General features: G+C 39.8%; 1 protein-coding gene and 1 long non-coding RNA gene across 2 annotated transcripts in view; one reads left to right on the forward strand and one right to left on the reverse strand.

Moving 5' to 3' along the window:
• dok6 (docking protein 6) overlaps nt 1-11,789 on the reverse strand; it is a 45,168-nt gene extending 33,379 nt beyond the window's left edge. The window contains exon 1 of the mRNA XM_044176548.1: nt 11,494-11,789. Within this exon, the coding sequence (XP_044032483.1) occupies nt 11,494-11,559 (66 nt within the window). The 5' untranslated portion in view covers nt 11,560-11,789. The remainder of the gene's footprint in view (nt 1-11,493) is intronic.
• LOC122866636 lies at nt 11,713-16,971 on the forward strand. Its single transcript, XR_006375770.1, has 2 exons — nt 11,713-11,846; nt 15,822-16,971. It is a non-coding gene; the product is annotated as an uncharacterized LOC122866636 (long non-coding RNA).
• The last annotated feature ends 49 nt before the right edge of the window (nt 16,972-17,020 follow it).

The following is a 17,020-nucleotide window of genomic DNA, read 5'->3' on the forward strand; positions in this document are numbered from 1 at the left end:
GAAATGTGGAAGTCCACTTCTATGTCAGGGAACGGGGTCCGGTGGAGTTGGTCATATTGTTTTTGTCTCATTCCCTCCCAAAGAACACACTCCCTTGAAATAAGTGGGCTGTGATTCGGTGTCACTGTGTGTCTCAGCATGAAATCATTTAGGAATGCAATTATCACTTCGCCCAACAGACGTTGGACATCACGAAATATGAGCGAACAACTGGGAACATAAGAGGGGAGTGAGAGGGAGGGAGGTGTGTGTGTGAGTGAGTGGGGTAACATCAGTTAATGTTGACCCCAATGTGTCCTCTCAACTTCAAACTCCCTTTTGTTAAATTAGCTAAATCCTAATCTTCTGGCATACTTATGATTGATGATGGGTCAAAAGTTTGCCATATTAACTCCTCTTTCTTCTATTATATATTTAACTCTGAAACTATGTCCAACAACCTCATGTTTTCAATTGTTTTATGTCTCTTAAGAGCCATTATTTTCTCCATTATGACCTTTAAATGATCCGCTCAAAGTGCCACTGCCAAGGCTACTATTGTGTGCTCCATTTCCCTTGGCAGACCTTATTCAAAATTCATTCCTTGAACAATAATTCTTGGGGAAATAATAAAAGCTGTTTAATAGAAAGGGGATCAGATTGTCTTGGCCTACACTTGAGGTCATTTCAGCTCATTAGAATGGAGTGCGAATTTAAAAAGCAGGCAGCTTTGCATGCAGTGTAAGCGAATCAGCTGTAGCGTTTCATGCTGAGCTGGGCAGGTACCAAACTGTCACCCCAGTGCTCAGTGAGAGGTAAACTGTCACCTCCTTACTATTAAAAGAACTCCCCTGAGAACGAAAGAGGGAGGGAAGGAGAGTGGAGTGTACAAACTCATCTCCAAACAAACACAAACAGATCTCCCACGCAGATGGGTGACATGAACTGGCTGCTTTTTTTCCCCCACTTACACAAGACTCCAAGGTCAAGGGTTTTTTTAACAGCACATTAATAATACAGGGCCTAACAATTAGTGCCACATAAAAAAGCCTTGTTTATTCGACAGCTTGGGCAAATTTACATTATACAACAAGGCTATTTAAAGCAGATCAGGTGTAATATTTTATTATTTTTTAGCAAGACCATAATAATGTTTACTTATGCACCGCATTGAGTAAATTAAGAACACAAAGACAAGCCCCTTAGCACACATAGACACACAGCTGAGGCTATCTTTGGCTGCACACTGTACTGAATGTGCTTGGCAAGCAGGCTGATGAAAGGTAACAGCAGGAGAAGAACTCATTATAGATCATGATTCAAATATAAAAGGTACGTGGGACTTTTTTTTCTAAGAATAACTTCATCTGGTCCCCTTTTGAAACAGTACTTACAAATCTGATTGTCAGGTATGACAACTCATCTCAGAAGACCTGATTTGATACAATTTCTCTGGAAACCTTGGAAACAGTTTGGGAGAGACGACTGACTTTTATCATAAGACTATACATACTGATAATGACATTTTGAGGGAATCTCTGATGGATCTTAGTTTATTTCTCATTCATACAGAAAGAAAAAATGCTCTGGAAGCTGGACACTTTCACATATCTGCACACACACAGATACATGAAAACACCCATGCATGTACACACATGTAAATACACATAAACTCAATGCCCACATACACACAGAGACACACAAACTGAGCTTAGCTGCAGAGTAGAGCCCCAAGGGCTGGTCTGTTGATTAATGAGGGGAGGAAGGCAAAGAGAAGAGGATGAAGCAGAAGTGTTAATAGAGCTATGATAGATTCCTCTAGGCCTAGTGTTTTATAGGTGAGTCTCCAGTGTATCTGCACAATGTAGCAATACGGTACCACAGAGAACTGTAAAGCCCGAGCCCTGTGTGGGAGGTGAACTATGTGGATCGGATGAACTTGAATATGGAGCAAAAAACATTCACCTTTCAAAATCACACAGCTAACATTAATAAAGGAATGAATTTAACTGTGAGTGAACATTATTAGAACACTGTAGTTTTTTTTTCAGCCACAAGATAGAGAATCAACCTTGAAATATAATTCATTTCACTGACTTCACTGAAAACATCTTTTCCAAAACTAGAAAAAGGTGCAAAGATTCTCTTGTAAAACACTACTGAGAGACATATCCTGGGCTAACCAACCTTTTGACAACAGTGACAGTGATTGTACAGGAACATCCAATTTGTTCATGACTGTCACATCGCAGCTTGAATAAATATTCTGTGTCAACAATCTCTCCACAGTTCATTGTCAGAGAAGCAGGTGGAGGAAAATCTCTCAGTTACATCACATCACAGATAGTACTGACATAGTCTTAAAAATAACTTCCTAAATAACTGCTCAGTAATTAACTGCTCACATGTGTGAAAGAAAGTGGTAATACATAGCTAAAATTAATTCTTTTTAATTGTGGCTAAAATAGACAATTAATCTATAAAAGAAATGTTTTTTATCTTGAACCAGCTCACTGTTGCAATTTCATTTAACTACCAGATTAATTAAACAGAGATGAACCTACAAAACAAAAAACAGGAAGCTGAATATATAATTAGTGTTAGATAATAGTTTTGTTTTGTTGCAGTTTGTAATATTGTACGTTTGTTTAAATCTGCAGTAAAGTTTTGGTCCACTTGGGGGCAGCAGAAACAAGTTGATACAGCAAACTTGTTAGCATACAATTTACACATTCTGCAGATACAGAGCAACATTACAATTTATTTGGAGTCATGTTTCTTGCCACCTGGTGAATATTCACTCTCCTTTTAGCTCTGTTTTTGGTCTCCACCGACTCCTGGAGGAAATATCCGTCTCTTTAGCTGTTAAATGCTCCACTATGTTCACCAGCTTTCTGTGGCCAAAAATGATGAGCTGTGAGAGTTAACCAAAACAGTAAAGTTGCTGCCCGGAAAACCAAAACAATGAGCTGAGAGTCGCTATAAAGCTCCGTAGAGCTTAGAGGAACTACAGAGTCGGGTGATGATTCTCTGTGGGTTCATCACTATGAGCGACCCCTTTCACATACAAATCGTCATGTGATTCATTATTATTCTAAAAATATTGATATAGCTGCTTTAAATAATATGTCCTGTTATTTTCTCTACACTTAATATACAAAATAGAATGACTGAAAGCCAGAAAAATGGAACAAAAATTAAAATGTGGTTGGATAACATGGTTGTTCTCTCTACTTTTGCTTAAATTTATGGTGTCGAATCAAGTGTCAAGTCTGTTGTCAGGGTGCAGGGTCTGCGGGGATTGGAAAGATTAAATAGCCATGAAGAGAGTCCTCTTCTACTGAGCTGTGACTTCTCCCCCAATAGGATTAGAGAACTTTGCACTTTACAAAGCAGCTCATCAGAAAACATTGGGAACACAAAGCTGTTATTGACAGTGCCAGCTTGGTGTAATGTGTGTTTGTGGACGGATTGCAGGCAGAGAGACAGAAGCAAGACAGAAGGAAGAGGGGAAAAGTGGCTGGGATTGAAAGTAGAGTCCTGTCTGGTATTTTGCGAGCATGACATTGAGTGAGGGCAATAAAAGTGATACAATGGGGCATTATTAACCACCAGTCTTTTTATGGTGCATTACTTAATCAATTGGGTTTTAGACATTACTAACTGCTAATAGCAACACTTGTCCCTGTTCATGACAAAAAGCTTTTTTGATAATTAGGAATAACGGGAATCAATGATGTGAAATGTTCAAGTGGAGTCCGGGCAGAGATTTATTTATGAAAGTGACTATATAATAGAGGCACATTTTTCACCATGAATAACGACTGTTGGGCTGTTGTTCCCATATCCTGCTAGACATGCGATTCATCAGGGCCAATAAGAGCTGGTAATTTGTCTTCAGGTCTTTGTCTGATGGAGGAAGCTGATGAAAACCAAAGGAAATGACCACACAATGTATAGCTCTGCATGTCTGTGAATTAATGCACCGAGTCCAAAAACATCTATCACAAGAAGAGCAGAAAATAGGCTACATGCACCCACAAGGCACAAATAAAATCATAAACAAAACTAGGCATTATAAAAAAAACCTCTATCTGCTACAGTTTCAATTTCTATTTGGCAATCAGAAAGATGGAGTGGAGAACACAGCTAATTGTGGCCACTGGATGTAAGAGTCTAATGATTTGCTAATTGATATAATCTGATTTCTTTGCACAACCCCAAGTCACATTTATCCATGTTGTTTAGAAATCTCAATTGCTACAAGCCTAACATAGCTGACTGTGTCTTTTCTACGCTCCACTGACAAGTACAGTTCCTGGGGTGAAAAATCTCCAGACATCCACCATTTTGGACGGCGTGTCATTGTTAATAGTGAGTGCGTGGAAGTGGCAAGATTCTATCTTAAATGGCTGTGCCATCTTGGACAATAGACACATTGTCCTCCACTTCTTTGCCTCTGCTTTGGTTGGTGCATGTGTGCCAACAAGGGGGAACATACCCACACACCATTACAATGCACATAAAAGGCCACTGGTCACTGAGCACAAATACCCACTTGTAGGTCAAAAACAGCTGAGTGAGACAAAAGAGGGATAAAACAGTTAATAACCGTTTTATCTGTATACAGAGATGGGAGGAGAGCACCACTGGGTCCAGAAAAGTACTTTAAGAGTAATAACTCTTGATTTTGTCCTCATTTCTAATGGCTAGAAAATGCTTTATTTGCACCATTAACGTCTTTGTCAGTGTCCACTGGAAACTGCAAGCTTAGCATAAGACTCAAAGGTACCAAAGGTCTCATTTTTCTCTTTCTATAGATGAAATGTTTCTTACTAGTTGGAGTCCAGGTTGAGGCATCCTTACTGAAAAGTTAATTTGTGAAATATTGGCTTTTGTTCAGTGGTGGATTGGATTTAATTAGAATTAGAACTATTGTTGGTTGAAAGTGCAAGTGGACAAGCCTCAAATTTACGACAGAGTTTATTCAAAATATTTTGCATAGAGGTACATGCATCAACAATTTAAAACAGTCAAAAGTAAAGAAAACAGAAACTGCGATGAAATTATGGCTGCAACTAATGATTATTTTCATTATCGATTAATCTGCCAATTATTTTCTCAGTTCATCAATTAATCGTTTAATCTGTGCAATGTCCAAAAAATTGTGACAAATTGCTCATCTCAATTTCCTTGAGGCCAAGGTTACGACTTCAAATTGCATGTTTTGTCCGACCAACACTCTAAAACCCAAACGTGTTCAGTTTACAGTGACATAAAACAGCAAATCCTCGCATTTGAGAAGCTGGAACCAGAGAGTGTTTGGCAAAAAAAACTCTGAAACGATTGATCAATTATACAAATAGATCAAAATGGACTAATCGTTTCAGCTCTAAATTGAATTGTTTTTCAACTGTAGTATTTACATACAGTACCTCATTTCTTCCCCAATAGAGCAAAGATGGGAAGATACATGAATTTCACATTTAATTCATAAATAAACATTTATAATTAGTGTCTAACCACAGAGCCAGTATCACTGGTAGGATTATTACACCATGTAATGTGTTCAAATAGAGCAGTATTCCTTACTGACTGATGTATTGTGGCCACTATAACAAAAGTGCTATAGATTGAACCGTCTGACACACACTAAACTTCCCTCAAACCTTCCTACAAGACTAAAAGTGGTAAGAATCCAATAAGTACTCAGCTGCTACAGTAGTTGTCACTTGTTTTTTCAGTCCTTAAATTACAGAGGGTTATTTTCCTAAAAAACAAACTGTATGCATACCCAAGATTGTGAAATGGTTCACTCGTAAAAAAAAAAAAAGTCATTTTAAAACCCTGAATCACTTCTGTAAGTCTATAAACAGAAGAGTAACCCATCTTTTTGCAAATTATATCCTTGTGTTTGGATGATGAATAACTTAAACTCTCAGTCTGCAGCTCCGATTATTGGTTTACTGATTATTTGTTTACATCCATACTTTTGGCTGATTGTATTTTCGCTCCTCCTCATTCTGGACCAGACGTAATGCATTTTTAATGCGTTTTCTGCTTTGACATTTTCTGGTTTGACCAAGGCGCTCTCATAACTGCACTTAGATGACAGTAGTACAACTTCAATTTTATTCTTACTATTATGCATTACATTAGCTGTCTGTTATACAGTATATTATATGCATATTATATATGTTTTATTTTAGCTTTTTTTATTTGGAATTGAATTTAATGGAGATCAGTCAAATTTAGACCAATTGTGCAGTCCAGCACAATGAAGGTACACTCCCTGATTTTAAGATGCCCAACAGCACCTCGGAATCTCAAAAATGTATTTCAGCTCACTGTTGATGTTTTAAAAAATCAACACAACTCACAGTCAAGTTTCAAAATATCAACAGTGAGCTGGAAAGGGATTTGGGGATTTGGTCTTCTATTAGGCACCAAAGAAAATCCAGGAGAATACGAGGTAATTTGGTCTAGCCTTAGAAAGTATGACTCTCTTCATATTTTTAAAGCGGCTATAACCAATATATTTATAATAACAATTGATCAAATAACTGTGTGTAATGTGAAAAGGGATCACATGTTGTCACGTACCACCCAACTCTTGGCCTCAACTCTACGAAGCTTAATAGCGACTTTCAGCTAATTTCTGCTCAAAACTTGACTGTTTCGGCAGGCAGCTGTTTTCAGCAATAAAGCTCAATAAACCCACTGTACGCTATCTGGCCAGCACCAAACAGCAGACAGACACAGTTAGCAGCTAGCTGGTGATCATACTGGAGCATTTAGGAGACACGTTTGCCATATCAGCAACATTAGCATTCATTTGGGGTCATGTTTGTGTTCACCTGATGAATGTAAGTCCAATATTCACTCTCCTTTCAGCTCTGATTTTAGTCTCTACCAACTCCTGAGGGAAAGATCTGGATCTTTAGTTGCTAAAGCCTCCACTTTCATCACCAGCCAAATGCTAACTTTGTCTGTCTGCTGTTTGGTGCTGGGCAGGTAGTGCACAGTGAGTTTTTAGAGCTAGAGTCTGAAAATGACACTATGAGAGCGGTGAGAGTGAACCAAAAACAAGCAAAAAGCCGCTATAACTGCAAGAGTCGGGTGATAATTCTCTGTGGGTTTGTCACTACGTGCGACCCCTTTCACATATGATTATTCATGTGATCCATTGTTAATATAAAATGTTAATTATAGCCACTTTAAATTTCTGGAATGAAGTAAAATCCTAATCTTCTGCTCCTATTCTATGTAAAAGAAGTTAATGTTGAGTTAGGTACTATCTGTTTTGGTGAATTCTATGTGTGAAGAGCTCTGCGTTCTCTTAAAATATTACGTATCTACCTCTGAGCCAACATCTGATCTACAGCTCCTTTGAAGTGTCAAAACATGTTTGTGAATGGAAAGGCTGAATGGCAGACAGACTCATCTGCAGCAAACTTAAATTGACCATTTTTGTTAAGGCTTGAAGAAAAGTTGGACAGATGGAGGGGGGAAATATTCAACAGCTGACCTTTTCTATTTACCACAGCGATCCTTAACCTGGGAAACATGTACCTGGACTGAGACTGACACACAAATTACTCAAAGGTCATGTTATTCAACTCGTCAAGAGGAGTCCATCCCACTGATAGCATCAGCCGTTTTTTCACTCAGAGGGAGAAAGAAAGAACTGCATGGGTGATGGCAATATCACTACTGCTGTTTCTTAGACACTGCCAGATTTTATGTGTTTCTCTTTGCAGAGACACTCGTTTTTGGCTCCTGTGAGCATTTAGTTTGTCTTCATGTAAAAAAATACTGTATGGTACAAAGCCACAGGATTAAAATTAATTGAGAATCCACACACTGTTCTCTGGCAGCAGATTGTTTACTTGTTTGTCGGGCGCATGTGTGTGCCAATTCTACAATGTTGAACCAAGCGAATTTGTGTGTATGCGTGTGTGTGTGTGTGTGTGTGCGTGCCTGTTGGGGTTATGGAGGGTGCAGTGTGGGGTGATGAATAGGATGCTTTTGTGCTCAGTCTCTCAGCTGTCTGCAAACCAGTGAAGGAGAGAAAGGTGAGAGAGAAAGGGGCATGAGGTGAGGGAGATAGCCAGATAAAGGGGAAGAAAAGAGGAAGAGAGATAAAATAGGGGCGAGGGGATGAGACACTGTGAAGTGTGGGGAGTACAGGTGAGATGCGGGGGGGGTGAGAGACTGGGTGGAGAGGTGAGGATGATGAGGGGAATGTGAGAAAGGAAAGGGGAGAGAGACTACTTGTGCATTCAAGAACACTGCACCGTTGTCTCCTCAGCCAACAAAGAGACAAAGAAGTTGGCTAGTGTAGGAAATCGTTGCCTTTCATGTCAGTGGAAAAAGAACACAAAAGTCCCAGGAAAATAAAAAAAACAGGAGAGAAAGTGCCCCGGTTGGTAATTTTGATCACTCGGCAGAACACAGACATGACCTCATGGCCTCAACCTTCACACATGATGGGGTTTGGAAATGAGCCAATCATACTGATGGATGCTGATGAGTTCAGCCGAAGCTGTTGGTGTGGCCACTTTAATACATATCCATTCAATTGTACTACTTTCTAATGAAAAATAATGTATAATACATTTTAAAAAGGCACAGCATTACAATAGCGACAGAGACGGGAGCATTAGAAGGTCAACTGTGATGCAAAGTCTCGATATGTGATATTTGAGAGACCTTTAAAGCACACACACAAAAAAACACATTAAAAAACCATCACATGAGGAGGAAAACACCCAGGACCTTCCTGGCCTAAAACTCCAGCTGAGAAGGTGCATCCAGTTGCTCTGACAGGTAGGGCTCGGTGTCGAACCTACTTTTTTGGTACCAACTGAAATGTGTCTGCAGCACTGGATATCAAAAACTGTCAAAAAACTGCTGTCATCTAAAGCTGAAACAATTAGTCGATTAACAAAAAGTTAATGTGCAATTATTTTGATTATCAATTAATCATTTTTCATTTTTCAAGCAAAAATGCCAAACATTGTCTGGATCCAGCTCCTCCATCATGGGGGTGCTTTTGTTTATCTCCTGTGATAGTAAACTGAATATATTTGGGTTTTAGACTGTTGATAAACAAAAGAAGCGATTTGAAGATGTCACATTGGGCTTTAGGAAATTGTGACAGTAAAAAACTGTGATTTTTCATTATTTCCAGACATTTTACAAAGCAAGCAATGAATAAATCAATCACGAAAAGAATCAGCAGATTCATCGGTAATGAAAATTGCGGTTCTACTGGATGGTTCTTGTGATCGTGTTTACTCATCCTTTGAGGAGATGGCTCCTTATTGGATTCAAAATAATTTTGCCAGTTTTAGACTTTTCAGTTTTTGGTTTAGGCAACATTCTTGAATGGCATCATATCGGAGAGTAATGAAACATTTCAAACGATACCCAGCCCTAGCCACAGGATGGACCAGGTCTACAGTATGTTGCACTTTTGGCTGCATTTTAGTGACGAGGAGTCCTAAGAATCTGACTCTGGGTTTGTATCCAGTATCCTTCTGTTCTGACTCTGTACAGCATATCAGGATAATGATGCCTCAAGTCTCTCTTCACAGCCATAAACATGATAGAGCTGTTGAGTCATCAAAAACTGTAAAAATAAATAAATAAATAAATAAAATTAGACAAAAATAAAATATGGTGTTTGAGATCAAGCTGCAAAATACCACTTTTTGGATTTTTGCCAACTCTAAATATTATTCCCCTCCACCCAGATGTGTATCTTTCTAGTTAGCCCACGCATGTGTGTGTCCGTGACACATTTGGATTTTCATCTCTCTCAAAACCCAACACAAAACACTTGAAATTATGCCATTTAGCACTGATGAGGTGTTTTTCCCCCGACAGAAAAAAGATCACAGAAATGTACCATATCAGTGCCTGTTGATTCAGGCATACAGATACCCATTCGTTGTTGTTTTTTCCTCTAACTGATTCAGAATGAGAACTGGCCTGGAATAACTAACCCTAACATGGACAGATAAATACTTTCTATCTACCCACACCGGGGTCCTCTGAGGCCATCACAGCATGGTTTTTCTATGATGAAACAGCAGCGAGCGGTGAAGGGCTGAGGGAGTGGGCGATCAGGACACAAACTGTTTTTCTCCACAAACAGCAGGATGAGATGTGGAGCTGGCATAGATATGGCATCCATACCTCGAGCACAGCCAACACAGCATGCGTCCGTCCCCCCCCCACACACACACTTTTTTTCTGAATGCATCTAGCTACTAGCAAATGCAAGAAGTAAATAAACTGAGCCAACTGTCCTGCTCTTTCATGTTATATCAGCCTTGTGTTCAGGGGCAGCAAAGGTTTCTCTTGCGCAACAACAATTACTCTTAAAGAGTCATCAAAGATAGCCTCAATAGCAGCAAACAACAGTAGAATAGTGTTGATGAAGCCAGGTGATGATGTGAGGAAGCAGATATCATTAGCCTCCATCATCACACTTCATCAGAGGGGAGGGAGTGTGCCCGCTCTGTTAGCGTAATGAGCTGGAAGTATGAACAAAAGCAGATGGCTTTATGAGTCAGACAATAAGGCACCCGTAATTGAATATATATCATTCATTTCCATTTAAGCAGTCAAGCCATTTTTCTCCTTGCTGTACCTCAATGGAAATCCATTATCAAGGCACTGAAGAGCTGCCATCACACCGAATCAGCTGGATTTCAATGACACTTTTCAATGGTGGGAATAATTCATCATGACTGAGAGAGAGTTAAGTACAGTACTGATAAAAGGCTGACGACAATTTGTACAGTGATAAACAGCATTCCCAGTATTCCTATTATGTTGTCCATCCTAGAATCCATAAACATGGTGTTAATTTGCACCTTATGATAAAGAGTACAGCGGTGCTCAATTGTGAGTGACCTTATTAGACTTACTATGTTATGGTGGGGTTAATGTCTGTCATCATACTTTAACAGAGTTATGAGATTATTAGCTTTTTATTATAGCATGTTTATCTCTTTTTCTCTTTGGGTAGTTTGCACTTTTTTTCTTTTATATAACTACAGTTCAGTTTGAAAAAGTGCATTATCTGTCTAAACTCTTTGCAACCGAACTCAGATGCAGCCTAACTTTGAAAAGTGAACTGAAAATAACTGAAAATAAAGTTACAGACTTGAAACTGAAAACAAAGGGGGTGGTGTGATTTACGACTACATCCACATGACACCAGCTGTCAATCACCTAGACTTTGCCAACATCTCAGTATGTGCGGAAGTGTTTTTGCCCAATGCACTGAGAGAAACTTGGCCGCTGTTCATACTGCTCTAATCTGTTTTTCCTCTTGAAGAGCTCACAGCAGGACGGCTGCCTATGGAGCAATTAAAGCCGCTTTCTTAATCCAGCCGCCCCTGAAACCACTGGAACTCCTCTTCTTCTTCCTCCTCCTTCTCCTCCGCCACCACCTCCTCCTCCTCGACCGCGCTAGACAGCAAGTGCAACAGTACTCACCCCCAGTTTCTTACTCCGTATCCTCACGTATCCCTGTTTGACTATGTCGTTGAAGTTGGAAGCCATGGTGACGGGAAGCGGGTAGCTTCCTGCCCGAGGTGAAAAAATTAAATAAAGTAACCTCTTTTTTGGGTAGCGAAATCTTTTACTTGAGATTCGGTCGGTGTGACATCCGGCAGCAGGAGAGCGAGCGGTGGGCAACCTGCTCCTGTGTCAGCGCTCAGGCTGCCCGGCTTCAGCGGCACGATCCATCCGGGAGAGGAGGGAGATACCATTCGTCAGCTGATTCAGCTTGAACCGGAGAGGAGAGCAGACGAGAGGCGCGCTTCCTGGACCACACCATCCCCGAAAGAGTGAGGGGGGTGGGGGATAACTGTTGCGGAGGGTGGGCGGGGGTATCTTTAATTCATGGGGGATACCTGATTTTTTGTTTTTTCAATATCAAGCCACCATTTAACACAAAAATGCTCTCACTTGGAGAGTTTGTTTTTCCGCCATTGGTATTATTCTAAAATTGACTATCTGACTGGGGTTGCTTTTAGTGGATTAGTCTCAGTCATAATATCTCTGGAATAAAATAACAACATATTAAATAGACTATATGTTGATCTTAAAAGCGCTACTACCTTTAACGAAGAAATAACATTCTTGCTCGTACAGATGAAAAATTTAATTCATAAGCAAAAACACATCCTTGCTCAAATTAATACCCTCAGGTGTTTCGATTGTTTAGCCTTATAGCAGCTTATGGTGGCTAATGTTAGCTAATTCCAGCAATTTTTAGATATTGCTCCATATCTGGCATTACATGAGTAAGCTTGCTGATTTTATGACTCTTTTCTACCTGTGGTACTGTGACACTCTGTTTTAGCATTTAGCATTATCCCAAAACGGTCACTATAGTTGCGCAGGGACTACTGTTAGGCTAGCTTTAAGGTAGCCTAAGTACTAAATTTTTAAAAAATATTTTAACTGCATTCATCTGAGTGACCATAATACAGATTTAATACAAAAATAATATAGATTTTTAGGTTTAGGCAAATAGTTGGATAATTTATAGCCTATAATTATCAGTAGGCCTAATTGAAGAATTTGGTAGTTTTAATTAGTATAGAATAATATTACTATAATACTACTATAGAGAGGTTGGTTTATGAGAATTTGTGACGTGATCACATTGTATTTTTTCATCTTACATGCTGTCACAGTGTCATTATCATATTTACTTCATTCTTATGTTCATATGTTTTGAGCTGAAACAATTAGTCAGTTAATAGATTAATCAAGCGACTTGCACTTGTGGTCATTCATCCTTTTGATCACTAAAATCATGTATAAGCAAGCGCTCAAGGTCAAGATCAAAGTGCTCCCCTTGATCATTTATAACACTCAACATGTTTAATAAAACTACTTGTTTAGTGAATTTTGATGTAACTTTTGAAAGCTGAAGTAACCAAATTCTGGCCTCCCCTTTTCCCCCCAACAATATGTTCAAAGAAAATATGCAAATGTACAACAGCGCTTAGTGTTCAGACTAATTTGCAACACACTTAGTACCTTGCCTTTTGGTTATTACCTGTCTGAGTATGAATATCATTTCCATATTTTTCACCAGACAGCCTGCTAATAAGGAAATACAATTTGCCAGTGTCTGAGCACCATGTTTTGCCATTATTATGTGGCCTTGAATTGATGTTGTTTGATTTGGTGAATAATAAAACCAGATAGTCCAGTGCCCTATTAAAGGATCAAATAAACTGAATACAACAAAGCAAAGCATACAACCACCGCCTGCAGCTTGTATAGTGTAGATACAATGCTGCAGATTGGCAATCAAAAAGCTCTGAAAATAAAAGCACAGAAACAAATTTTGATCCCCGCCAAAGCTATAATCCTGATCGGGATGTAGTGAGAGGCGTAGCTCGGGTTGTGCAATCGCAGAGAGTAAAATCCTTGGTATTAAGGAGCAGATGGCTCAGGTATATTGATATGGGGGGTTGCCATTACTTATGTTGATTAAAACGTGGAGAAGAGAGATGGCTTATGTAACAGAGTTATATAAACAACTATATGATTAAGTGAAGATCAAAGTTTTTCACTTCCAGAATACCTCTCCACAGATTCCTTTATTTTACACTCTTCAATCTAACAATAAGAAAGCACCATAGATTAATGTGGCAGTATCAGAAGACAGATTTCCTTTTATAAATGAGGACACAAATATTCCAGCACAGCCAGTCTTTTCTAGCTCTGTACAATTATCCCATTGCTCATACTAATTTATTTATTTGTTGTGTTGCACTGAAAGAAAATGTCCTCTGCTGAGAAAGGGGGGGCTTTGTTCAGTGCGCATAGATGGCTGCCGCTTTGAGAAGTGATTTTCTGTCAAGTGTCAGCTTTTGAGTCCAGAGGTAAAAACTCAATGTCTGTATTTTCTGTCCTGTTCATCCCATTCACAAGGGCGCACAGAACATCAAGCTGCCACCTGTCAACAAACAGCTCGACTTTGATAGTCTTCATGTCTCCCTGGAAGTGTCCTCAAATTTCAGACTTGTCAGAGTTGTTTTGTCTTTATAATCCTCTTTGTACAACATGGCCCCGTTCCATTCCCACTGCCTCGTCATCCTCCCTCTAAGAAAACAATGCTGACAGCAACAATGTCTTTTCATTGCACTAAATATTGTGCTCCGGTGACTGTTATTACCAATAACTGTCCCAGTTTTTGGGATGTAATTGCCTGCCGTGATACAAGACCAACAACCAGTTTGGCCTCAGTTGGTCGGCAGGTAGAGAAGCCGCCACTCAAACCAACATATGGCCCTGACATACATGAATGGCTTCCAACAGAGTCAGATGTGTTGAGAGTCGCTCAAGAGCAGAGAGACCTTCGTCAAGGTCAGAAGCAAAGCAGCCAATATCTGCTGAGCTGTAGAAAACAACTCTTTATTGCAATTTATCAGGTACTGACCTCATAATCATCACCATTTTTCATAGACGTTCCGCATCATGTATCCAAGTCCCTTCACGTCTATGATGATTAATACTGGGAAGACTCAACTGCTCACTAAGAAACCACGCCATCCATTAAAGCACTTAAGCATCCCGAAAAAATACCCCTGAATTGTTTATTTAGTCGAAAGCAAGCTTTAGGTGGTTTTTGATGGTCTGGTGAAATATTAAAATTGCCTTTGCATTAGATGCTTAGTTTGTCTCAGTGCTATTTGGCGAACATTCACAAGCACAGCTAAATAATTAACACATTCTAAAAAGATAAGCAGGGGTGAATGAGTGGAAGAGGGGGAGAGTGAGAGAGAGAAATGCCTCTGCATGCTTAGTTGTTTGCGAGGTAAGCATTTTTACATGTGGGCGGAGGAGTGGAAACAGAGATCACACAGGCAGAGTTATGGTAATGTTGTGCTCCGGGTTCCTGTGCTCGAGCTTTTTACAGCAACCCGTATCAGCCTGATGTGTTAATAGGCACAATGGGATTTGGGTTTGATTAAATGTCAATGCCTGGAGGAGAAAAGGCTACGGTGGAAAGGGAAAAAAAGCCCATTTCTCAGAGATGTGGGCCGTTCTGGACTCAGTGGGTCCTTGCCATCCAAGGAGGACATAGGTTAGTCACACAATATGGGACAGCTAAGGTTGTGTGCAGTCCCAGAGGATCAGGCCATGACATGTCTGTGATTTACTCCATAACAGTTAGAAGTAGAAGTGGTTGGAGGGCCTCTCTGTCCTTCTCTAGAAGGTGAGTTGTGAGAGTGGGTGATTCGAGAGGGTCCTTTTCTTCAATGGTCAGTGAGTGTACGAGCGTATAAGCCCCAATACAAGGGTATCTCGTGTTATCAAATTAACCAAAAATGTTATCAGAAGAGCTGAAGATGAGATCTCATTTGCAGCAGCAACGTCTGCTTGTGAAAATTAATTTCCAAGGTAATCTAGCAGATACACCTTTCATGACTGTCCGTTTTAAATTCTGGCCATCTAAAATGAGATTAAGTGTACATTTGCATTCAGAGAAGATTTATAATTGAGCGCATGAGTCAGAACTTTAGAAGTTACCTATGTAGGTACACTAATGATCATTATGGTAATGGTGGAGGATGAATGGTGAGGAGACTGTGGGAGCTGGGAGGATGGGAGGAAAGCAGGAAAGAGATGTAGACAGATGAGGGTGAAGCAGAGGGGAAAAATACAAAAAATAGGAAGAAGAGAGGCAAGCGCACAATGAATAGAACAGGAATGGATCATTCTCAGGGAAAGGCTATACCTCCTGCTGGTTTGACCCAGTCTTTGTGTCCTAAATTGGGGTCTATCTTGTGTCACAGTGAGGCTGAACCCTGGGCTGGATCTCTGGAGACGTAGCTGTTCTGCTGCTGTGGCATTTCTCCCAGAAAACGACCAGGGGGAGGCTGAATCCACAGTTCATCAAATTCAGCTCCTCGTAGAAGATAGAGGAGTAAAATAGGTGCCTCCCTCCACTCCCACAAGAGTGATGAGATGCCTGTTTTGTCTTCTTCTTTTTTTTTTACGCCACGCAGTTAATTTGGAGTCCAGAGGCTGAGTTCATCAACATTCTAAGTGAAGGAGTAGCTGGTCTTGGATCACTGACCAGGTCCTTCATGTGACCTTCTCATTCATTTTAATTGTCTTTCATACTCTGAGACACTTGATGAATTAGATCCCAGTCAGTCTTCATTATCATTTTTTAAATTCAATTTCACATTATTAAAACATTATTATTTTTGTTGTCAGTGCATTCATATGCAGCTATAAGACTGACATCATGTTTGTTGTAGAAGTCCTTAGTCTTTGTCAACACTTTTAAATACTGTTTTTAATTTATTAACTTCCTCACTGTCTTTATTACTCTTTCTCTTGCGCCCCCCACAGTGAGGTCAAAAGTCAGACTTGACTACAGAAGACCGGGCATGAAGCTAGTAGGGATTCATGCTAAATGACACCCCAGCAAGGCCGATGCTAAATGTCAAGAGGGTGTAATCCAGAGTCTTTAGTTTGGAGGACAATCTCCCTCCTCACTGTGCCACTCCACAGCCCCTGATCCTCTAAACACTGCGTAATTATACATTCATCAACTGATGTGATGCTGTCTCTTTAACTCATCACAGCTACACAAAAAAAAGAGTGGAGACAGACAAGCGTGACTAATATGTATGCCCTGTAGAGGGCAATATTGTCTGCTGCGTTAGGAGGAGTACTGAAAGGGCTGTTTACATGTCTTCATGTTTCTACTGTATGATAATCTCTATACTTGCTCAAGGTGATGAATGGGCAACATATAAATTGTGTAACAGAATGTTTATTGCGCTGCACAAAAACAAAAATCAGTCAGTTACAATGCAAGTGATTTGTCATATTCATTTTTAAATGTACTGTACACAAATTCCATTTCGCCAAATAGAAACCACGATGCTTTGTTGTTTGTTGTTGTTTGAAATAAAGAAGAGGACATCTTTGTCACTGTGCATCTTATTTAATATGACAGTGCATCAAATGGTGCAGATTC

The sequence above is a fragment of the Siniperca chuatsi genome, linkage group LG19 (assembly GCF_020085105.1).
Source record: "Siniperca chuatsi isolate FFG_IHB_CAS linkage group LG19, ASM2008510v1, whole genome shotgun sequence".
NCBI classification, from domain to species: domain Eukaryota; kingdom Metazoa; phylum Chordata; class Actinopteri; order Centrarchiformes; family Sinipercidae; genus Siniperca; species Siniperca chuatsi.